The sequence below is a fragment of the Chelonia mydas genome, chromosome 1 (assembly GCF_015237465.2).
Source record: "Chelonia mydas isolate rCheMyd1 chromosome 1, rCheMyd1.pri.v2, whole genome shotgun sequence".
Lineage (NCBI taxonomy): Eukaryota > Metazoa > Chordata > Testudines > Cheloniidae > Chelonia > Chelonia mydas.
Window position 1 is genome coordinate 292,954,260 of NC_057849.1, and position 16,319 is coordinate 292,970,578.

The 16,319-nt window shown below is 41.2% G+C and overlaps 1 protein-coding gene across 4 annotated transcripts in view; it reads left to right on the forward strand.

Moving 5' to 3' along the window:
* Positions 1–16,319, forward strand: part of ADAMTS20 (ADAM metallopeptidase with thrombospondin type 1 motif 20) — a 174,393-nt gene that overhangs the window by 36,369 nt on the left and 121,705 nt on the right. For all 4 annotated transcript variants that reach the window (XM_007061782.3, XM_043548992.1, XM_043548987.1 and 1 more), the window contains exons 4-6: positions 8,412–8,674; positions 14,736–14,819; positions 15,983–16,107. In XM_007061782.3, coding sequence (XP_007061844.3) covers positions 8,412–8,674; positions 14,736–14,819; positions 15,983–16,107 — 472 coding nt within the window. The remainder of the gene's footprint in view (positions 1–8,411; positions 8,675–14,735; positions 14,820–15,982; positions 16,108–16,319) is intronic.

The following is a 16,319-nucleotide window of genomic DNA, read 5'->3' on the forward strand; positions in this document are numbered from 1 at the left end:
GGGAAAAAGACATCTGCAGCTACCCTCAAAGTTCCACATCTAGACCAAGGAGTGGGTTTAGAAATAATTTATTTGAGATTCTAGGTGTCCATCAACTTTAGTTCCAAACAGTAGGATATCAATTTACTATTATAAGAGTGCCATTTTAGAAGTATTCCTCATTGTGTCTAAGTGTTTTAAACCTATTGACATAATAGATGCCTTTCTTGTGCTTTTAATATGAGCATAAGGGCTTTGTTTATGTGACTTCAAAGAAAGCACAAATGTGTGCAGCTTCATAGTAGAAAACTGGAGAAAGTAGTTTATGATGCTTGGTTTGACCTGGCATTGAGAAGCATCCTGTTTAATGAATTCTTTAGCTTTGATGAGATTGAAACCAATGTGTGCTCATTCTGAATATACATGCATTTCATGAAAGTTTATGCAACACTGAAAATTCACAATTACCATCTTTTCTCAGGAGGACAGTGGTCAAAAGAAAGTCAGACTGTACCCTTTCCTCTTAAGGAATATATGATTAAATATTTGAAAATATCAATTCCCTGAAAATGTGTAGTGGTGTGGTTTTAGTAGTTTGTGCTTGTGATTTTAATCTTGGAAAACGCTTATCACATACTAGTAGCTGAAAGCCCATCCTGTCACATGGGTTTAATTAGTAAGACCAGCTGTTTGTAAAAAAATAACAATCCTAAAATGGCTCAGAACTTAAAAATTGGACGGTAACAGACCACAGATATTGCTGTTGTGTGGGTGGTTGTATTGATTTATGTTTGGGGTTGGGTTGGGAGACTTGTGTTGGTGGTGAATGGGATGTGTGCTGCAGTAAGGAGCTATGTGTGGGGTTATTGTGTGTGCTGGTTGTGTTGTGTGTGGGTTGTGTTGTTCTGGGAAAGTTGTGTGGATTTATATGAGTGGCAAATGAGGGGGGTGTGCTGCGGTGAGGAGCTACGTGTGTTTGGGGTTATTGTGTGTAGTGGTTGGGTGATTGTGTTGATTTAAGTCTAGGGGTGTTGTGCTGGGAGGGATGTGTGGGTGGCAGTTGGGCGCATAGGTGTGGCAGTTGAGCCAAGTAATCCACCATCTATGCAGTTTCCCTTCATACAGTCAATGAAATTGTAAATAGATTAGCTGTGGAGGAAGGGTGGTGATTAGTTGAGTTACCGCTAATCTGACAGTGATCCAGGACTCTTGGCATGGCATAGATACATGCCTTACTATAACTGTACACCTCACCGGTATAATTCATAAAGTCAAAATGGCTGAGAACTTAAAAATTGTATGGTAACAGACGGCAAAACTGAGTAATGATTCAAGTTGGTTATACTCTGAACAAAAAGAGCTCTGTCATGCTTGTAGCTGCTTCCATCACCTCACACTGACTCAGAAGACATTTTAGGCTTCAGAGTGACACAGTGACATTCCTAGAATCTTGTTAGGTGGATTTTAAACTTGGAAGCAGTAAGTATAAGGTAAAAACTCTGTGGATTCATAGATTTTAAGGGCACAAATGGACCATTATGGTCATACAGTCTAATCTCATGCATTACAAATGGCATAGAAATTATATTTCTATATATGTATTTTGTTGAAGGTTACTTTAAAAACATGGTGATATCCATTGATTGGTATTGTCTATCAGGTAGTTTGTACTTTATTTGAAAATCATGGACATATCAGTCCTCAGATTATTCCTTATATAAAAAAAAAAAGCAAGAGTTTCAGTCAAATTCATGTAAATATTACACTGCCAGTTATAATTTTTGAGTTCTGATCTGACATTGTCTTTTATATTTCTGTTCAATGTCTGCTCTTGCACTAGGTTTGTATAAGGCCCCATTCTTGGTTAGTTTTAGGTACTACTGTAATAAACAAAATTAATAATAATTGCACTTTTTAAAAAAACTACACATTATCCTTTATCCAAATCATGGTCATTGCCATTTCACTGGTCTTTCAGATTTTGCAGTTTTTCTAATCAAATCCAAAAGAAAACTCATTTCATTCTCTACCCTTTCCATCATATCCACAAAATGAAAGATTCTGGGAAACTAGCTTTGTAAAGGTAATTGTGAGAGTGCGCTGGGAATCAACATCTGAGCCAGCACTCTAGTCACTTAAACACCAATTAAGTCCCCCCAGGATGGACCTGATGGGGGCCTAATTAGTGGGTTAGAATGGGCTGGGCGAGGATTAACGAGCAAATTGGCCCATTAACACAGAAGAAATAAGAAGGCACAGGAAGCAAGTGTAGGGGAGAGAGAGGGAGGCTGGCAGGGTCAGAATCAGGAACATTTTGTGGGTTGTGAGCTCTTCCATCTCCTCAGCAGAGAAGAGAGGTGAAACTTTGTTAATTTATGGTGTATGGATCAGTAAGGTGGTGGAAAGAGCCAATGCAGATAAACTGAAGTGGGGTGTTTAATGGCTGAAGCTCTCTGACTGTGTAGACAGACAGAGCGGAATATAGGAGCAGACTAGTTCACTGTCACACTAATTATTTCACTTAAATCAGAGATTCTACAAGGCCTAAAATATTGAGTTAAATGGGTATAAATTTGTGCATAACCAAATTAAGCTACTTTTAAACCAACCTAAGAATATCTATTCACAAACTTGCACCCAGTTTACTAAATCAGTTCAGAAATACTCTTTTAGTGAAACTGCCAGAAGTTTGCTTAGAGAGCAAGGGCTAAGTCTCCTTTTGTTAATTCAATATTGTCACAGTTCAGGCCAACTGTTCCGGTATTCCTCTTCTGTGGTCCACCAAGGGCACCCACTGAGGCTTCTGGCTCACAAGCAGCTATCTCTCTTGGGTGGAGACATGCGTCTCTCTGCCTCCTGACTGCGTTTTTTCCCCCAGGCTGTACTATTCCCTGCCTACAGTGTGAATTCTCCAGCAGGTCAGACTACTTAAGCAGGCCTGTTTTGCTTTTCTCCTCAGAGGCTATAAACAGAGTAATTGCCCACAGTTTTAAGTTACAGTACAGTTTTTTCTAAGCAAGAGCATTTATTCTTAAGGTAAAAGTATTACAGAGAAAACGTATTAAAAAGCACAAAAGAACCCCCATCTCCATAAGGGCTTTTGCTGATGTCAGTCATTCCCACCTCATCTAAGGATTGGACAGAAGGTTCTGTTTGCTGGATCAGAAATAAATCCCCGAGTCAGTTTAAACTCAGGCTATTTATCCAAAAGTTCGTTTTTGTCTGTTGGCCTCTTGAAAATCCAATCTGAGGTGGTACCACTCTGTAGATATTACAATCTGAGTGAATTTGCCTAATCACCCCCCACTGTTCTTAGTTCTTGGAGGACTGTGGTTACCTTCTCCCATGGAATTACATAAAATTCCTGGCCCGCAATGATGCATAAACTTAATACAGTAAGATCTCCAAAAGAGAGTGCAGGAAACTCCCATATCTGTCACAAATATATCCACTATTTTTCTTGAATTGTAATTCGGTAGCATTGTATGACATAGCACTACTGAACAATTCCTTGATAGTGAATGGATATGAATTAACATGAGCATAAATGAGATCAAAATCTGATTTTTTTCATGAACATTTATAAATGTGCAGCTGTGAACAAGTATCCCACATCATAACTGCGTCTCCAGTTTAAAATAAAGTTTTTCAAAGCATTCATACTCCAAAACTTAAATTTGCCCTAGATTTTCAAAGATTAAACACATAGGCATGGTAAGCCTCTCAAGATACGTCTACACTGCAACAAAACCCTCATGGAAGTAAGTCTCAGAGCCCAGGTCAACTACCTTGGGCTCATGGGGCCTGTGCTATAGGGCTAAAAATAGTAGTGTAGACATTCCTGCTGGGTTGGCACCTAGGCTCTGAAACCTGGTGAGGGTCTTAAAGCCCAGGCTTCAGCCCAAGAAGAAATGTCTGCGCTGCTAGTTATAGCCTGTCATTTGACCCGGGCTCTGAGACTCTCTACTGCTTTTTGCAGTGTAGACATACCTTCACAGATCAGATCCATTGACATATTAAATTGATAATTGTAAGTTTTCTGAAAGCTGCCAGATTCTAATTTTGATAGGTCTTTGTTGATATTATTCATTGTATCCCAATCCCCATCCTCTTGTGAGCTCTTCCTGGTTCTGAAGGCAGGACAACATATGGCAACACATAGTGGAGACACAGTGACCTCCTGAAGGCACATTACTGGACATTGTCCAGTGACTGGTATGCCAATTCAATTACATACTATTTGTGGAGTACTCCTCCACCAGCTTGCTTTCCCGGGAGTGTAATGCTCTCAAAAATGATACCTTTGTTTTCACAATCAAGTGAATTATGATACTAAAACCTAGTTAAGCTCCCTTACATGTAGCCATGTGGCTGTGCATGGGAAATTGTATGGTAATTTTTCTTTTAACTGTGGGCATAAATTATAGTTCAGTGCTTTTAAAAATATTAGGAGTAATGTTATACATTTGTAGCCATATTCTGTCACCCTTACTCTCACTGAGCACTTACGCCATACATATTTGCACTGATATCAAAGTGCATGGAAGTACCTCATGGAATATGGAACTACTCATTGTGAGTAAGGGTAGGAGAATGTGACCCTTTATGATTGGATCGTCACAGAATAATTAGCATTTCCATTTTTTAAATATCAGATAACAAATCAGCTCTACTGAAAACCTTTGCTGTATTTGCTGTACTTGTTCAGACAGAGTTGTGCTAAAAAATAAAGGATCAGATTCATTTACTAGTGAAAAGTAGCAGAACCATAACATAAGAACAGCCCTACTGGGTCAGACCAAAGGTCCATCCAGCCCAGTATCCTGTGTGCCGACAGTGGCCATTGCCAGGTGCCCCAGAAGGAGTGAACCTAACAGGCAAAGATCAAGTGATCTCTCTCCTGCCACCCATCTCCACCCTCTGACAAACAGAGGCTAGGGACACCATTCCTTGCCTGTCCTGGCTAATAGCCATTTACAAGTAGATTCACAGCTTTTGTATTCTGTAGAAGTTGCCTTCAGAAAATTGCTGTTGGGTGCCTCTCCTCATTTACATTGATTTTATATCCGAATAACTCCACTGACTTCAACAGAGTTAATCCACTGTTAGCCTCTGACAGGCAAATCAGACTTTGGATTATTTATTTTGTTTGGCTTGCTTTAGACACCCAGAGTGGGAGTCACAAGGGGAACTAGGAGTCTTGGTGCCACTTAAGCACCTAAATCCAGCACTTAGGCCCTACTGGGCATTTTCAAAACCCCTGTTCAGGTGCCTCCTAATTATGCAGGGGCCTGAAGTCCCGAGGTATTTAAGGTTCTGCTGCTGAGCATGCGCAAAGTCGCCTCAGTCCTGACAGCGCACAGCGGCTCAGCACCTCATTCACTGATAATTTCGAGTAGGATTCAAAACATAGGCATTTTCCACCTATATTGCATTTGGGGCCTGATCCGGTAGATGTTCTCAAAGCACATCTAAACCAACACGAAACAGCTGGAGGACAGAAAGGAGGAAGAGTAGCAGCAGCTCCTCCCTTATGACTCAGCAATTAGGGCACTCACCCAGGATGTGGGAGACCAAGTTCAATTCCTGCCTCTACCTAATGTGAGATGGGATTTGAACTTTTGTCTCCCACTTTCCAGGAGAATACCCTAACTACCAGGCTATGGGGATATTCTGTAGCAGGGCTCCCTGTCTCTTCTGTTGGAACTGTTCCACTGTGTATAAATACATAGATATTAAGGTCAGAAGGGACCATTATGATCGTCTAGTCTGACCTCCTGTACAATGCAGGCCACAGAATCTCACCCACCCACTCCTGCAATAAACCTTTCACCTATGTCTGAGCTTACTGAAGTCCTCAAATCATGGTTTAAAGACCTGAAGGAGCAGAGAATCTTCCAGCAAGTGACCCGTGCCCCATGCTACAGAGGAAGGCGAAAAACCTCCAGGGCCTCTTCCAATCTGCCCTGAAGGAAAATTCCTTCCCGACCCCAAATATGGCGATCAGCTGAACCCTGAGCATATGGGCAAGATTCACCAGCCAGATACCCAGGAAAGAATTTTCTGTAGTAACTCAGATCCCACCCCATCTAACATCCCATCACAGGCCATTGGGCCTATTTACCATGAATATTTAAAGATCAATTAATTGCCAAAATCATGTTATCGTATCATACCATCTCCTCCATAAACTTATCGAGTTTAATCTTAAAGCCAGATAGGTCATTTGCCAGATAGTTCATATACATTGGGCTAGAGCAGGAACAAGAATGACACCAGCCCAGACTTAGGTGCTGAGTCTCTTTGAAGGCAAGGCTTAGGCCAAGTTCCTCTCTTTGGTATTTCCTTCTGGCTAGCTTAGGCAGCTCCTTGGTCAGTGTGCTGGCTTTTGTGAATCCCATTCTCTGGGGCCTAACTCTCCCCAGGTATTGTATAGGGAGTCTGGGTGTCTTAGGGTATGTCTGAACTTCAAGCTGGGGGTATAATCCCGTTTGAGGAGATATACCTGCCCTAGTGCTGATCAAGCTAGTGTGCTAAAAATAGTGGGTAGCCCTGGCAATACAAGTGATGGAAGGGGCTAGGTGCCCTGAGCATGTACCCATAGGAGACTCTTGGGACATAGTCAGGGTGGCATGCCCCTCCTGGAGCTTGTGCCTCTAAGGCTGTGCTCTATCAGAGCTAGCACAGGTATGTCTCCTCAAATTGGGACTGGGGGTTTTGGGTGCACAAAGAATTCAAGCCCTTAATTAATTAAATACAAAAAATTATGTTTAAATGACAGTAAGGACATAAAAGTGTAAACAAAACAAAATCCCTGTAATGACCTGAATTAAGTCTTCAGTGTCAGCCTTGTTTATAAACTTCCTGGCTTTTGTTGGTTTGTGTCACAATTTTACTGTTTAAACGTAATTTTTTCTATTTAATGTCCCTGTTTTATTTTAAAGAAAAACAATTTCAACCCTTTCATGGAAGATTATAAAACATACATTATTTACCTGAAGAGACCAGAACTGGTACCTTTCCAGTCTTTCAGGTAAAAAACTTAAGCAACATTATTTCTAATGTATTCTACATTTTTATTTATCTAAAGTTGTGTTATTTATTTGATTGTACAGAACAGTTTCTTCTGAGTTGTTTGAGTATTTGGTAAACATTGATTGTAAATGTTTTAAATGTGTATGTTATTTGCTCACTAGATGATAAATGCCCTTTATTATCATGAAAATATACTGCTCATTTTGACATTTAATAAAGCTTATGAAATATATGTGAAAAGCAGCACCTGTGCATGCATAAGACTTTTCTATGCTTCACGTATCAATTACTGTAGTGGTAACTTTTTGTTTTGTGCTATAGTATCAAAATAATTCAGATCATATTATGGGCTAAAGAACATTGGGGGTGGGGGGAAAGGGAGAAATTGGTGCCAAAGGCAAGTCAGAAGGAATCCTGGCTGTGGCTAGCTATGTGCTGCAGTGGCACTACAGTTCCATCACCCTTTGGAAGCATAGATCATGAGTTCCTCCTCCCTGTGCTGGCTCAGCTTAGTTGGCTGAGGGGGGCAGAAAGGGAAGGGCAATGGCCCCAACTTCATTCTGTCTTTCCTACCTCCCTTGATGAGACTAGTGGTGTTGGAGCAGGCCTTGTGACTGAGGAGCACAAATGGGGGAGACTCCACAACTTGGCCCTTGATTATGTATTCCTTTGTCCTCTCTTTCTTCCTCCTCTGGGTGTCAAATTCTTGCTTCTTTGACTCCTACACATACATTTAATGCAATTAATCTGTGTCCTTGCAGAACCCCTTTGAACATGTGCAGTCACAGTCTGGGCAGAAACAGCAATTGGGTATAGCAGTTCTGAGATCTTTCTTTTATGTGTTATTTGTCTATGTTTCCTGTAAGCCTTGGTGGTGAGTGTAGCTATTACAATGAGTTGTTGTCTCGTCTACAACTGCATTGTATCAGATTTCACCCTTTAAACTGAGGTTCACGCAGGTGGACATCACACTGCTCTTGTCCTTCCAGCTTGTCAGTTTGAATTTTAAAATGATTTGCATTCTAAAAGGTATGTAATACGTCTCTTTCCCCTGTTTGGGACAAGGACGATGTTTTTGCTCTGTGTTTGTACAGCACCTAGCACAATAGGGTCCTGGTCCACATTGACTGGGGCACTTAGGCACTGTGGTAACACAAATGTCATTTCTTACAATGACACCATATATGGGACAACTGTATAATAGTGTACTGTAAATATCCAATTTGATATTCCTGTTTCAGGCTTCCCTATCTAATGTTTTGTGCTTACATTGATTAATTTTGGAAGCAGATTGTAAATATTACAGCTTTTGCACTTTATTTTGTGCAATCTTTCTCCTTACTCTCTTTAAGTTTAGAAACTGCATGCTATAGTAACTGGTTTTTTTTATCTTACAGAAAAAGAGATGAAGAAAATCACTTTACCTTTTCCAGACTATGGCAGTTTAAATGAAGACCTAAATATTTTACAAAAGGCCACAGTTTTAGAGTATGCGTCTAAAAATCTATCAATAGAGGATGATAGAAGCAATCCACATTCCCGGAAAAAACGTTTTCTTTCCTATCCAAGATATGTAGAGGTGATGGTTACAGCTGATACCAAAATGGTTCGCCACCATGGACGGAGCTTGCAGCACTATATATTAACACTTATGTCAATAGTAAGTAAACCTAAGTGATGTTGCCAATAGTAAGTGAATTTATTACTGTTCTGGTATTTTCCCTTTAAATTTTACATCCTTTAAATCTACTGGAGCATCTGTGTCCAGTCAGATGGAATTCTGTATTGAAACAAGGAACTTCTGTAAACATAGAAGATCGGGGCCAGAACCTTAGCTGGTAGCACTGTTGACTTCAGTGCAGTAAGGTGCTACTTACCATAAGTGAATGTGGTAAAATCTAGGCCTTGATTTGAAAAAACATTAAAAGAATTAGTAATAGGTAATAATTCACTGTAATATTTAAGTAAAATGAATAAATGTACACAGCAGTGCTGTTTTTGAAAACATATTAAGAACATGTAGCTGTTGTGAAACAAAATGCCCAGGTTATTTTATATTGGTGCTTGTAGCATTTTCAAAATAATAATCAGATTCTCAGATGGCCTCAGGTAATGGAACTACTTCAATTGTAAACTGTTTGTGTCAGGGACTGTGATTTTCATTCTGTGTTTGTACAGCACCTAGCACAATAGGGTCCTGGTTCATGTTGACTAAGGTTCTGAGGCACTATGGTAATAAACAACAGTAATAATAATTAATAATAGTAATACATAATTAACACCAGCTGAGGATCTGGAGGGAAGAGAAGACTCAAATGCTAGAGCAGGTTAGGGATAGTGTCTCTGTATCTGCTCATCATTACAAAAGGGATGAGGAGGGGGTGGAGGTTTGGTTCTGGTCCTGCTCCTCCTCTCCTGCACACTGACTCTCTGGTCAGCTGCAGACAGAAGCACATGCTGCTAGTTTTGAAGGAATGGTGCAGTGGTTGCACACCCTAGAACTCTGAGATCTGAGAGACATTGAATTCCTCCTACAGCCTACTCTAGTATGTCCCTTAATGAAAGAATTTGGTCCTTAGCATACTCAACCCATTTGCACTGAAGGGAAACCAACTGGTGCTGAGCATTCAGATTGGACAAAAAGAGATCTGTGAGTGACATCAGTAATATAAAGGTAACTTTATATTGACCTGGGGCAGATACAGGTTGAGATCAGAGGTATGTTCCAGCAACATAACAGGGTGTCAGATAAGACTTAAATAAAAATAGGCAAATGTTCAAAATAAAATACTGTACACCACATCCTCATCTGGCATAAATTGGCAAAGCTCCATTCCAGTCCCAAGAAGGAAGCAAGTAAGACCACGGGCTTTCTTCAGTTAGTGTCCCTCTGCACAGTTAGCCTCCAAGCTGCCAAGACAGAGAGGTTCCTCCGACAACAACCCTCCACCTCTTCCTTTTGTTGCTGCAAAGTCTGCATCCTCTACTAGGAAGCAGGTTTTACACTGGTGTCAAGAGCCTGACAACCTCTCAAGGTTCACTTCCTTTCACCCCCCTTCATCAACTAACTCTTACTTTGTGGAAGCCTAGACTCAGATGACCTTGGGCCACTGGGTCCTCAAAATTGTTAACGAAGGCTGTTTTAAGGAAAGAAGGGATTCAGTTCTGTCCATGCCTAGATGACTAGTTCATCTGAGGAAGATCACCCCAATAGGTCACCAAATAACATTAAAGGTACTCGCCACTCTGAGCCTCAAAGTCAATAGAGAAAAATCCACACTTTCTCTGACTCATACAGAGAGTTCATAGGAGCTGTGTTAGATTCCAGGTCAGTGAGAGCCTACCTTTGTCAAGATAGAACCTCCTCAACCAACTTCAAACTCAATCAAGGACATCAGTGAGAATATGCCTCAGGCTCGTGAACATATGGCCTCATGCACCTATGTGATACAGTTTGCCAGACTTCACCTGTGCACCAGACGGGGTGGTTGAAATCAATGTATCTACGCAGCAGTCATCACATGGACATAATGGACACGGTCCGACACCACAACTACGCTTTATGTCAACAGACAGGGAGGAACCAGGTCATCTCCACTCTGCCAGAAAGCCATTTGGCTTAGATTTGTGCATTCATCACTGGATCATGCCACTGGCCTTGCATCTTCCATGTATACAGGACTCACTAGTAGATCACCACAACAGACATTTCAGACAACCATGAGTGATTGCTCAAGGACCCCGTGCTGAAGATCATCATTTGCAAATGGGGATAGCCATCAATGGAATTATTTCTCACAGACCAGAACAATTATGCCAAGTTTTCTGATCTAGATGGTGCTCCAGTTCAGGCTCCCTGAAGTTGTCTTTTTCATCTCCTCAATATTGGGACTGAGGTCTGATGATACTGAGGATCCTGAGACAAGAGGCAGAGATGATGATCATGATGGTCCCAGACTGGGACTCAGGCAGTTCTGGTATTCAGATCTAGTGAACCTCTCAGTGCGGCCTCCGATCACTTTACCTCCTTTGCCTGATACAATCTCACAGAACAATGGTAAGATCCTACATCTAGACTCATCATTGTTACATCTGACAGCCTGGCTGCTGACTGGATGACATCCACCAAAAGAAGCTGTTCACATTCTGTTCCAAAATGGGAAATCCTCAACTAGACAGATTTATAAAGCTAAGTGAGTAAGGTTTTTATTTGGATGTCTCAGCACCAGCTGTCTCCCTTGACAACATCTATTTCATTGATACTGGGCTATTCACTAGTCCTGCAACAATTTGGGCTTTCTATTAGTTCCAAAGGGAACTCGCAGCAATAGCTGCACATTACCCTCTTATCCAGGAGCACACTGTATTTTCTCACTCTACAGTGACTGGATTTCTTAAGGGCCTCAGTCATGTTTTTTCTGCAGTTCAGCAGCTCCCTCCCTCTTGGGACCTCTATGGTATGAACAGGATTCATGGGTCTCCCCTTTGAACCCTTAATAACATCTTCACTTTACTACCTATCAGTGAAGACTGCCTTTTTAGTAGCCATCACATCAGCTCAAAGGTGGGGAGGGGAAAGATTCATCCCCATATTATGAATCTCCCTTATACAGTATTTCAGAAGGCTAGAGTTACTCTCAGGCCTCACCTCAAGTTCCTGCCAAAAGTAGTTTGAGTTCCATAAGAACCAATTTATTCATCTCCCAGTTTTCTTCCCCAAGTCTCACCCAATCCCAGCGGAAGCTAAAGTTCATACACTTGATGTGGTAAGGGCATTGTCATACTGTCTAACCAAGACAAAATTATTTAGAAACACACCTAGACTGGCCCAGATTCTCAGAGGTGTCTAGATTTTTAACTTCCATTGATTTCACTGGAAGTTAGGAGCCTAAATGCCTTTGAAGATCTGCCTTTGTGGCCTTTACTGATAGAGTTAAGTATCAGGCAGTATCTTCACAGAAATCTATCAAAATGGGTGTCCAACTACATAAGAACATGTTATGAGCTGCCCAAGTTGGATCCACTGGGACACATTATATCTCATTCCACTAGAGGTCAGGCAACCTCTGTGTATTTGAAGAATGCCTCTATTCCTGATGCTTGTAAGGCAAATACATTAAGCTTGGTCCTCACATTTACGAGACCCTAATGTTTTGGTCAGAACTTCCAAATAGGATGCCCATGTTGGTAGGGCTGTCCTGCAATCATTGTTTAGGCAGGACTCTTAGTACCCATCTCCAAGCAATCAGACTACTGCTTGTTAGTCACCAAGAATTGAATCCATGTGGACAATCACTTGAAGAAAAAAGAATGGTTACTTAAGTACCTTAGAATAAATGTCATTCTTTAAGATGTGTTGTCCACATGGATGCCACAACCCACCCTCCTTTCCTGCTACTATATATTCCTTCCCACATTGGGGTTGGGTATTGGTGAAGGAACTGAAAATGGTTGGACTTGCCTCCCTTTTATACTGGGGTGGTGTGGGATGTGAGGGTATCTAGGGCACAGGTGCAGCTCCGATGGACACTTCTGGCCAAAAGAAGCCAATCTAATGCACATGGGATGTACATACACAAAGAGTGGCATCCATGTAGACAACACGTCTTGAAGAGGCACAGTTTAGGGACAGGGGTGTTGGCGGTCAGGCCTAGTGGTCAGAGTCAGGGTCAGAAGCCAGCAACCAAAGCCAGAGTCAGAGCCAGAGACAGGGTCAGGATCATGCCAAGGGTTGGGGCCAGAGTGGGGGGATCAGGACTCATGCTGAGGGTCAGGACTGGAGTCAGATAGCCATGCCCAGGGTCAAGTCAGAGTCAGGAACCAGGGAACAGTGCTGGGGGTGAAGCCAAAAATCAGAATTAGTAGCAGTATCAAGGATCAAACTGGAGTCAGGTAACAATGCCAGGATCAAACCAGAGTTGGGGCTTTGGGTCCTGTACGTCTGCTGATTAGGAGTTCATTCAGTTGCTTAGACAACTTCCTGTGCCGCCTCCTGGCTTAGGTAGTGTGGGCCAATCGGTAGGGCTGGATGTCTGCTCCAATCAGGAGCTTCATAGGCAGAGCATCTGGTGCTCCAGAGTTCTGCTAGCACCTATCCCTAATGGTTCTGGAGAGCTGTCTTGTGGCAGTTGTGGTCTAGGCACTGCTTGGAGACTTATAGGTCTGTGTTTGAGACCTGCGATCCCTCACACACAGTTACTTTTCTACATGAAGGGTAAGCTTTCACTGTGGCTTCACCCTGGTCCATGGGTTTAGCCAGTGAGCGCTGTGATCTAGCTACCTGATTTATGTGCAGAAATGCCTCTTTGCTTATGCAAATGTAGGTTTTGCGTGTGCAGAAAATATCTTCTGCAAAATATTTGGTACAGTTTTGAGGCATGTTGCGAAACTAGTCTCTTAGAGTTTGGTTCTGCTCCCACTAAAGTCAGTGGCAAAGCTTCCATTACCTTCAATGGTGTGTCTCAGTCCCTGCTGTGTTATTCCCTGGTCTTTCAAAGGGATCTATGTAGGCTGACTGTTATATTGGAATTTGGGAAAGATTTCTTTCAGGGTACCACACCCTAAAAGAAATCTTTCCCAAACTTCCTCCTCTGGCCTTCAAATAACCCCCCAACCTCACCAAGATCATCATCCGAAGCAAGCTCCCCATAGACCAGGACACACCAGCTCAAAGCAGCACCAGACACTGCCAGAACAATAGATGCAAAACTTGTGGACATATCTCCACTGCTCTGATGATCAGTACCCCCACAACACACCTTTCAAGATTTATGGGTCCTTCACATGCTTGTCACAACTTGTGATGTACCTTATCCAGTGCATCAAATGCCCCAGCAACTGTGTGAGTGAAATGGAACAATCACTACACTCTCGAAGGAACTCACACAGAAAAATGACAAAAGACAAACATCACCTGTGGGTGAACCTTTTCCACTGAATGCATCCAATGAAGTGAGCTGTAGCTCACGAAAGCTTATGCTCAAATAAATTTGTTAGTCTCTAAGGTGCCACAAGTACTCCTTTACTTTTCACAAAATGATCTCTCCATATCTGATCTTGCAATACCTGTCCTCAGGGGAAACCTGCACAACACCTTCAAAAGCCGAACTTGGGAATTTTAATTCATAACTCTGCTAGACACTAAAAGCCATAAACTTAACAGAGACACTGGTTTTCTGGTTCATTACAACAATTTGTAACACACCACAGTGCCTGGTGCCCTAAATTGCCCATTTCAGACCCTCTGTGCATAATAATCTAATCCAATTTCCCACTTCATTTCAAGTGACCGCCTCCAACATGTTAACCCTTCTGCTTAACAGTCTGTTCCAACTTATATTTAGCTCAAACACTATTCTTCCTTCCCCAAACCTAAAGAAGAGCTCTGTGTAGCTTGAAAGCTTGTACTTTCCATCTACAGAAGTCAGTCCAGTACCTACCTTGTCTCTGTCATATCTGTGGAGAGTCCATTTGATCTTAGTCTTATTCAGGGTTAATTATTGTGGTAGTAAACAAGTATATTCCGTTATAGTGAACAAATGACAGATTGTAAAAGGTGTAACTGAGTACAGTCTGTCCATCTTCTGGTAACCAATGTGGTATTTGCATTCTTATAACTGAATATAAAAATTTAACTAAATAACTGAGTATGAAAATACTCAGAGATCTCAAGTTTGCCATATGGTTTTAGCAGTCTAATCCTACTACCTTTTTCTCTCTAGGTTGCAGCAATCTACAAAGACTCAAGTATTGGAAATCTCATAAATATAATGATTGTAAAACTAATTGTAATTCACAATGAACAGGTAAAAAAAATATATTGATTAATAGGATATTTTCCAGCAGATTAGGCACAAAAGATTTGTTTGCATGCTAATTTTTTAAAATAAAATAATTTCAACAAAAACAGTTTGTTTTTTAAATGTTAAGGTCAGTTATACTTACCTTTACTATGACCATCACTTTGTTGATATAAAAACAAACAAACCTCCCAAACAAAAGACCCTCCACCAAAACCAAACAAAACAGAGAAAGAATGTAGGTGTCAGGGTTAACTATAGCCCCAAGTGGAATTAGTTTATACACACAGAGAGGTTTACTGCAGGTTTATTTTTATTGTGGAACTCCTCCCATCCTTCCTTTTAGGAATTCCCATGACTTAAATGGCCTTTAAGTCAGACCCTCATAAGGGCTTATAGGGCAGCTACTTGCAGGATAAGTCTCCTGGGTGCAGCTTCATTAATACCATGTTGCCAGAGGAATGAGGGAGTTCTGTAAGGGGTCGTGCGACAGGGTGGCAGTATGGAGGCCCTAGCTGCTGATGGATCCCCTGAGATCTTTTGTTTTGCAGGGTGCATGGGAGATGGTATCCCCTCCCCTCATACAATCTGCTGAAAATGCCACAAAGTGAATCTTACAAACTGTTCCTCCTTCCCTAGTTGTCGTCTGTGGTCTGTCAGTAGCACAAGATAATCTGGCCTCAATTATAGCAGCATTGCAGCTGTGTATAAGAAGGAGGAAATGATATTTACCATAAGACCCATGTGTTTCATTGTCCAAACTTGAGTGAAATTAAAAAAATAAACATGACAAATTAGATGTTATAAATTATATCAGTCCAAGATAGTGTGCATAACATAGATCTGAATTTTTAAAAATATTTTTATGTTGATTTATTTTGTTATAAATATTTTTCTCACAGCGACTTTGTAATCAGTATATGACACAGGGTTATACTTACTGATTTAAAAGACTGGTTACGTTACTGTCTGTCTGATTACTGGCCACGTTACGGCTCTGATCCTGCAAATTAATCTGTGTGGGTGGACTCCTGCATAGAGCCCTATTGATTCCCCGCATGCTGTTCACCCACACAGATCAGCTTGCAGAATTGGATACCACATGACTGAAATATTGCAAGTGAATGAGTTTTACAGTCTTTGTTGTGTCTTGGCAATTTCCTGTACAGGAAGGACCAGCCATCAATTTTAATGCAGCTACCACGCTTCGTAATTTTTGTTTATGGCAACAAACACAGAACATTCTGGATGATACTCACCCTTCTCATCATGATACCGCTGTTCTCATTACAAGGTACAGCCTCTGAAATAGTCACATTTATTGAACTATGTCAGACAAGTAACAGTTTGTTTCTGACATTATTTTTAACTGTTGCACTGAAATATTTCAAAGTTAATTAAAGTAAATGAAGAAATCAATAGTGGAATAAAATTAAATGTTTTGTACTCCGAAGATACATCTATACTTGAGTTGAAGGTGTAGTTTCCAACTCAGGTAGATGTATA